The sequence below is a fragment of the Apteryx rowi genome, unplaced genomic scaffold (genome assembly GCF_003343035.1).
Source record: "Apteryx rowi isolate R43461 unplaced genomic scaffold, aptRow1 scaffold_394, whole genome shotgun sequence".
NCBI lineage: Eukaryota > Metazoa > Chordata > Aves > Apterygiformes > Apterygidae > Apteryx > Apteryx rowi.
The window spans coordinates 556,313-565,112 of record NW_020450463.1 but is presented as its reverse complement, the minus strand read 5'-3'; the positions used below and the strand labels follow the sequence as shown (position 1 = coordinate 565,112).

General features: G+C 40.0%; 1 protein-coding gene across 1 annotated transcript in view; it reads right to left on the bottom strand.

Moving 5' to 3' along the window:
• The window catches only part of DERL1 (derlin 1), a 15,210-nt gene continuing 6,410 nt past the window's right edge, over positions 1–8,800 (bottom strand). Inside the window, exons 4-8 of the mRNA XM_026074646.1 lie at positions 7,210–7,236; positions 4,754–4,849; positions 3,985–4,037; positions 2,731–2,841; positions 1–846 (exon numbers count right to left, since the gene is read on the bottom strand). Coding sequence (XP_025930431.1) covers positions 708–846; positions 2,731–2,841; positions 3,985–4,037; positions 4,754–4,849; positions 7,210–7,236 — 426 coding nt within the window. The 3' untranslated portion in view covers positions 1–707. The remainder of the gene's footprint in view (positions 847–2,730; positions 2,842–3,984; positions 4,038–4,753; positions 4,850–7,209; positions 7,237–8,800) is intronic.

The window sequence follows — 8,800 nt, the reverse complement described above, 5'->3', positions numbered from 1 at the left end:
TCAGTTTAAACAGAGCAAGCCTTATACATGACATGAAGAACTCAGATTTCAATTCTGTGAATATTTGTTATTGCAATTTCAAACGAAAGCCCTCTTATCCTTAGTCTTGCCCATCCCACGCTGCAGCAGGTAGGACAAATGCTGCGTGACAAGAAAAAAATGCTCTCAAAATACAGCTTAATAATGGAAATGAAACACTTGCACTTTGCTTTATGAATGCATCATAGATATATCACTTAAATAATGTTTCCAGTGACCCTGGAACTTAAGCACAGCTACAGGAAAAATCAGCTTCCTAATCATAGGGGTTAATTTGATCCCTCTGCCACACGCTGGATTCTTACCTTACCACAGGCAACAAAACTTTGAACACATCAGGTGAGACAGAACACCATTAGCTTGTTCCATCACATCACAGAACAAGATGCCAGAATGGATGCCTGTTATTACAGACAGACAATACTGTACAAAGAAGGCTTTTTTAATGGCAGAATCAAATTGAATACTACTTGCTAATCTGGAGCAGGATCTACATTTTTCCCTTCTGGAGTTTTTAATTTTGTCTTGCACCAGAAAAATTCTTTCTAATCAGTTAAATCCAACAATACTACAAAGAGCTCATTCTTAAGCACGCTCTGTACCAGGAAGGATCCATCCTACGTGCTATTAAAACCAAAGAATTGCTGTTTTTCAAGGGCAGGAGTTCTTCACTGGTCACCTAGCCGGAAACCTTGGCCCCAGTTGTGTCTTCCACCACCTTGTTGATCCTCAGCAGCTCTTCTCATGCTCGCAGGTGGGACGCCAAACCCTGACACTCCTCCTCTTCTATTGGGCAACCAGCGGTACCTAGGACAAGCCATGGGGGAGACAGAGAGAGAGAGTTTGAGAAAGAGCCGTACTTTGGGGTGTAACTACCAGACTACTTGTCTACACGCTTCCTTTTAGCTGCTAGACTTTGCAATAAAATTGGCTTTTGATAGCAATACCTCACAGAATTCTTTCCAAGTATTAAGCTCTCAGCATGCTGAGAAACAGGAATTCTGGGCAACTTAAGTCTCTGTGATATGGTTATACACAGTAACCCAAACGGGGAGGGAAGGGGGGGGGGGTGGACACACATGGTAAGGAAGTCTCATTGTTGAGAACAAACACTCTGATACCAGCTTAATTCCCCTTACTTCCCTCCTTTTTTCCCAGAGAAGTAATAAAAAAAAAAAATCCAAGTCACTGCTGAGCATATATCTCTCTAATACTTACAGAGCTCCAGCATTCAAACATCCCACTACCCTCTGAAGTAAAGATTCCTGAGGAACTAAGGACCAAAGAGACTAAAGGAAATACAGGTTCAGGTACCTAGCCTGCCTGCAACCAGAGTTTAACTGACTTGGCCAGAACAAATCAGGGCTGTAGAACCTCACCATCCAACTTCGGCTACCATTTGAATAGGCAGTGATCTAAAATACAATTTTTGTATTTTGCTAGCGATACTATCAATTCAGAGTCATTTGAGCTCTACAGCACACAGACAGTCACACTGTGCTCCTGTGAATCCCTTGCTGAATTTGGCCATGCAAATCTGAGGCCCAAGGAAGGAAGAGGAAAAAAAAACAACAATTCCTTTATACAAGAAAAGTGATCTCGTACAGAAAAGTTCATTACTATATTAAAGGTATCAGTAATTCATCACAGAATCTTTTTAATAAAACACTGCAGTACAGAGACAGAATTTATCCCTCTTTAGAGATGTTTGTAGTACTTCTGCTCCTGCTTCTCAAATACAGAGAAGAATTAAATACCTGTAACAGGAATCAGGAGAATTGCACATAATCAACAAGATTGATGGTAGTTTCAAAGCTGTTATTACTTTGAAAGACATTTTAAGGCAACATTTTGTCTTCTAATCTTTATGGAAAATTAGGTTTAGCAGGAGGGCTTGCAAAGACAAAGCTAGAGTATACAGCCTCCCTTATTCATATAAAAAGTCGTATAGAAAGTGTAACTGTAATCCAACTTTGCATCTTTTAATTAACACTTTAGGCTATTAAAAAGGGTTAATTCAGTTGCTAAAGCTTGGTAGAGAAAGAACATTTACAACCCAAAAGGATGACAATAAGGGGAACTGAAGAGATAATCTTTGGTTTCTGATCTCAATGTTTCAATGCTAAAACAATGAACAGATTGCAAGAAAAAGCACCTCAGAAATCCAGACCTGCAGTTTTAGTCAAGGCCACTGGTATCAACTGCAGAGCAAAATATGTATTAATAGTACTGAACAGATCTGCAACAGGCTTCTGTTCTGTTGTTGCTGCAGGTTGCTAGCCTGGTAGCTGCTATAATGATACATGGAAATACAGATAAAAGATAATTTACAGGAGAAAGTGTGATTAAAAAAAACAAAACACCAAAAAACCTGGCAGATATTGCCTGCTAATTGCCAGAGAGATCTCTATTACCATTCAATACACCAGCAGAAACATGACTCTTATCTCACTCTTAAGAGTAGGCAAAAAAGCCATCCACAGTGGTAACACTTCCACCTCAGCAGTTTACAAGAAACTCAGGTTTTTTGATGACTCAGAATAATCTAATATGATTTTCTATGCATGCAACCCAGTCAAGAGATTGAAGCAGGTTGATTTAGGAAAATATTTTACACCCTGCTGTCCCAACGAATGTGTGTTATATAGAAGATTGTTCCACATAGTGAGCCAAAGAATAAAGTCAGCTTACAAGAACTGAGGTGTGGACAGAAAATTCCTTCCTCCTAAATCCATTGGATATTTAAACATTAAGAAGAAATACAGGTGTCCAACCAGATTTCCTATCAGCTCATTGATGACCCTGCAAGGCAAAAGAAAAAGAACTGTTTCACATGCTCTCTTTTGCAGAGCTGAACGACCATCTTCTGTCAGTTCACCCTGTTCACCTGCCACAGGCACCCCTACGGCCATTGGCCACAGAAAACTCTCCTTCCCTCAGCGTTTTGCATTCACATCTTTTGAAGTGCCAGCCTTCAGTGCCAACACATCAGCAGGCTGCTTCACCCCCCCCCCCTTCCAAGCCTTCTCTACAGACTGCACTGAAAATGCAATTAAATGCTTGTTTACATCAGTGAATTAGACCGTATAGCTATTAGTGTTGAAAATAAGTCGACCTAACTTGAGAGGTTGCTGCTGTTTCCACTGGACAGCCTGTCTCCTGCTGTACTGAACAGTTTTGTTCCCAACTTTGTAAAAACACTGCTGAATGGAGGCCCTTGAGTATTTTCTGTCATGCATAGAAACAGCAGGTATCCAACAGCAAGCAGTTTTCTTAAGTGACGGATGAGTCAGTAGGAGGCACAGCCAGAAAAGGGAATTTGGAATTGCTGTACTCTTATCTCCTTTTATAAATCAACCACATAACTTATTATCACCAATTGTGTTACAGCGGCACCAAGAGGCTCAACCAATACAGGGGCACTAATGTGAAAGATCGTGCACAAAGAGGGGATTTCTGCATCGCAGAGTTTAGTCAAAAAGATGCAAGGCAGACCAAAGGATTCAGAAAGTGCCGGCATGTACTCTGCAGGCTTTTTATGGCCATATTTCTGTTTCACAAGCAGAAAAAAATAGCGTGCTGGGTGAGATTTTGAGGGAAAGAAGTAACAATACTGTCAGAATCAAGCTGAGTTTGTTTCTAAAACCAGTAATAGTGGTTGATCATATGGGATGAAGTCTTTCTTTTCTAAAAGTCTAATGCATAGACCTACTAGAAAATAAACTAATTCTTATTTCCCTCCCCCACATTTTCTAGTTCTCTTATCCACAATTCTCCTCCATTGCTTTTATATTAAATAATCGCTGTATGACACAGTGAGCATTACCAGTTGTATTAGTACAGCTTTAAGCATCTCCTTTTAATATTGCTGCTAAATTTAGTGATAAGATAAATAGCTGTGAAAGCCTTTATAGCTTCAAGCTGGCCATATTAGTAAATACATACGATCCACCAATGATGTAGTTGAATCCCAGAATAACCCATGGAAGGTAACAGGCCTAAAAAAGAATTAAATGGAGACAGAGAAGCTGTGAGTACAAGTGAAGGACATAAACCTGCATATGCTCCATTGTACTTTTGTAGGTATGGTTATACCAGTATTTTCAACATTACACAAATCCCAATATATTAACTTAAGTAGATTCTAACTAACAGGTAGGATACTCTAAACTGAGCAATCACCAACATTTTTAGACAAATCATACTGATTCAAACATTATACGCAGATATCTCCTGCACGCTACCTTTCACAGCAAGCTTACACCTGAAAAGTCCTAATATTTCTGAACTTGAAAAGGTCTGGAAACAAGTATCAAAAGACTTTTCGCTACAAGATCTGGCAGAAATAGACTAGGTTACAAACTATAGAGAAATTTAATATACCAATATTTTTGCCACTATTATTAAGCTTTTATTCGGGTTAATGTTCATCAAGAAAATTTTTCCTCTTTTTTTCAGGCCAACGAATTTCAGATGTCAGGATATCTTTTCGTTAAAGCCACACTGGATGACAGCATATGGAAGACCATGGAGAAATTATTCTTCACTGCCTCTCAAGGAGTCTGTAGCTTTGTGTAAGCATAGGATATCTTTAATAAGACAAATGTATTTTGCCTTCTAGCTTATACAGAAATAATTAAGTCCAGCAGCATCTAGCATCCCCTTCACATGCATCTTAAGCACAGAAGCTTTTCCAATATCCTGTTTGGTGTACCTTAAATCTTGTTCCAAACCAAAATGATACAATCATGTCTCTGTTCAGCTGGGCCCAAACATAAAGTACAGACATGATGAGAGGAATCATCAGCAACTGCAATATTAAAAAGAAAAGAAAAAGTTACCATCACTTTTGTAGACACCTGAGAAACTTAAACAGGCAGTAGGAACTACAAGTTTCAGAAACGATCTGTAAGCATGATACATCACCAAAATCCTTAAAGTTTACCCCAGAATCTTTGCCAAATATCATGGACCTGTTCACAATCTAATGAGAAAGCTAAGCAAGAGAACCGACAGGGTCATTCTATATTGCTGCGCTGGAAAATGCCTTCTCTGTTAATGAAGACACGGTCCCAGTAGGCTAGAGGATTTGGGCTTGTGTGCTTACCTAAGCTATCATAAGCTGTTCACTTCCTGGTATAGACATCAAATGATTAATTCACACACAAAAAGCACAGATTTTCTGAGTGTCATACCAAATATGATCAGTGCTCCTCCTCACTCTCAACACAGCCATGCCTATGCTTCAGTGTAGCGCAGTCGAGGCACAAAAAGGTATCCCAGGTACGTAAAACAGTAGCACAAGACCACATGAAAGCAAAGGGCTCTAGCTCTTACTGAGTGAAATGGGAGCTGCAGCCAGTTCCACTGCTCCTGGCTGCTTGGTACCACACTTACCACAGTCAGCAGAACAGAACATATTTGTGCCCCAATTGTTTCTGTTCACGAGCCAGGGCACTAACCCAAACGCACCCCCATCTGCAGCTAAGCTAACAGGCCAGATGAAGCGTTACTGCATCTAGTTACCCATTATGTCTCTCAGAAGCTACCGCCACCATGGGAAGGTGTACCACTGCTTCAGCATCACCAGCTCCCAGTACCACGGCTAGATTCGGCAAGGTCATCTTGGTAGAGCCTCAAGTTAAACCTTGTTCCAAGCTAGGAGATGAGACCGTTTCAAATACTCCAACTACATACAGGCACAGTAAGGAAGTACTGCTAGTGAAACAAATATAAAGCAGTATTTCAGCTCTCTGCTGATTTCTAAACTGGAGAGACACTGGGCTAACACTTCTGCAAACTGGCTTGAACACCACCAAGCAGCTTGGCTGACTGGAACGGTAGTTAAAATGCATCACTGTAGAGGTGGCACTAATTTAAAGTGAAACTTGTTACAGTTGGCATACTCGAGTTGGTGTAGCCTTCCGCAAGCCCTACGGTGCTCAGCACTCTGGCTCTTCCCACAGGCACCTACCTAGAGGTCTTTATTCAACTAGCTTTTGCCTTCTGGAAAAACAAAGTGATGTCTAGACTCTGAAAGTATTTGACATGGGAATAAAGGCCCAGCTGAGGTAACTCTGTCTTCTCACTTTGCACACAAGCCACTCAACATGAGCAAAAAACCCTATTTCTAACAGCAAAAAAAATATTTGTACACCAAACAACTGCTCCTCTTTCAAGTAAGACTTCAAATGTAAATTTAAAACCATTTTAATCTCCCTTTTATAAGGATGACATAAATCAATGCTTCAGTCTCAATTCAAACAACATACGTGCAATTGTAGCATTTTTAAGAGAAATTCTGTGGAATCTTCCCCCCCAGCAAGAACATTTCAAGTGCCAAATTAAGAAGAGCCTTTAACAGAGCTCAATCCTGACTGCAGATGCACGATCGCTCTTTTAATCCATCAGATAAATGATCTAATAAATACTAAAATAATCTTGTACAAAATACTGGAGATATTGCTGCAGGCTTTGGGTGATGGGAACAGAAATTAGATGAAGAATGAACTTCAGAGGCAGGCTGAAAAAAATGTTATCTGATTAGATACTCTGTTGTGTCCAACATATGTGTCCTCATTTTCCTCCTCAGAATCTGGGCAGGTAAGAATCGCCTTACTGAAACCGGTTATTTAGATTGCTATTTTAATCATTCTTGTGAGGATTTTGCACTTCACATGTCTGGTATGAATCTTGAGATGCATTTTTCACAAAGAGATCTTCTGTCAGCAAGCAAAAGGAAGGAATGCTGTGAAATGAACTTGAGAAATCTAAGGAACCCAAGAATCATTTTTAAGAATAAGAATGCACATCCACAGATCTTACTACGCGCTCATTATAGGAAATGGTACACAGGTGAAACTCTGGGTCCATTTTAGTAAAAGAAAGAACACTTTCTAACTAGAAGATCAGATTTTCGTTCCTTGACTCCCTATTGACATTATGCGGGGCAGAGTCAGATACAGGCTTTTGATCAGGCTAGCTGAGGCTAACACAAACTACTTTGAAAGCCAAAAACTAACAGCACACACATAACTAGTCTATTTTGATATAAGCTAAAGCAACCTAGCGTAACTCATGATGTGCAGTTACGCAGATATGCTGTCTACAAAGTCATTAAATAGACACAAAGTTCCAAAAGGTTATTTTAAAAGACTGCACTGCACTTACCTGCATGTCCATTGCCAAGCCAGTTATCTGTCATCGCGTCACTAAGGAAAATGCAACAAACCTTGACAGATGAGAATGACCAAAAGAAGCTACACATGCACACACTGAACACACATGGAAAGGTCTTTAACTGTACAGCTTAAATGTAAGTGTCATGTGAATGTAATGGTCATGTGAATTATCAAGTCAAGCTTTGGAAAAATGAAAAGCCTTCTATGATGTACAGACCCATGCACATTGCTTATGTACATACCAAACCCAATCAATCTTTGCAGAAAATCATGTTACAGGCCAGGAGTTGATTCTTTCTTTAGTCTCTTTAAACACAAAAGTGCTGTTTTTATAACTATAAGGATACTAGATCAGAAAAAACATCTAATAACACAACTGGGTCATAGAAAAGAAATAATTTCTTGAAGTCTATCAATGCAGACTTTTAATAGAATTTTCCTAACTCAGAACATGAAGGATCTGCTTGCTGTCGTAATTGCTGGGGAGAAACAATTACTGAAGAATTATGCTATGATCAGAATGCTTTTAATAGTTCACAAATGAGTGTAAGATGGCACCAAGCTTTTTCCCAGATTACATATTCAGGTTACTCCTTACACTGTATATGGAACAAGCAAGTGGAAACTTTCAAATGACCATTTTGAAAGTCAAGTCATAATCAGATTCCTCCAATAGCTCACAGCTCAATAGCCTGCAATGAGAATTAAGCTGACGGTTTTCTTAACATAACTAAACCTAAGCTGTTTTCCTAGTTACTACTGTAGCTCAACAGGATTAGCAGGAATGACAACAGCAATTCCCTCCATACAGTGGAATGTGACTGGAGATAGTCAATCTATTGATAAGGCAGCAGCATTTCTACACAGTAGCTTTTCTGGCTTATCTGGTACACGCTGAAGTCACAGGTCCCTTTTTTGCCTGCATATTGTGCTACTCCAAATTGCTATAAAGGAGGCTAGGAACAGCAAGAATAGAACAGGAACAGAGATTATTTTTCTAATGGGGTACGGTAAGAAAGAATAAAGAAGTGCCTTTGAGAACTATTCCAATCAGTTCTGTTCAAGAAATAAACACACAGCGTAGCGAAGCCTGGGGTCATCCAGGGCTCCCTAGCTAAAGCAAGTCTTTCAGATCAAAATCGTTCATCCAAYTCCAGCCTGACTCAGCATTCAGAGACATTACTATTCCACGACTTTTCTGGCATTAGACAACCTAAACTACGCTGAAATGAGAAAGTACGCAAATCACCAGAATAAGTAACAATATCTGTTAGCTAAAGACTGGACAACACAGACCTATAAGGGCACATCTACACTACGAAACTGAGTATAGCGCAGAGATCCATAAAATCATAGAAGAGTTAAGGCTGGGAGGGACCTCTAGAGATTGTTTAGCTCAGCCCTCCTGCCCAAAGCAGGGTCAACTAAAGGAAGTTCCTCAGGACGGTGTCTAGTTGGGTTTTGAATACCTCCAGGGATGGAGACTCCACAACTTCTCTGGGCAAGCTGTTCCAGTGTTTGCCCACCCTCACCATAATAAGGTTTTGGGTTGTGTGTGTGTGTGTGGGGGGGGCACCGGA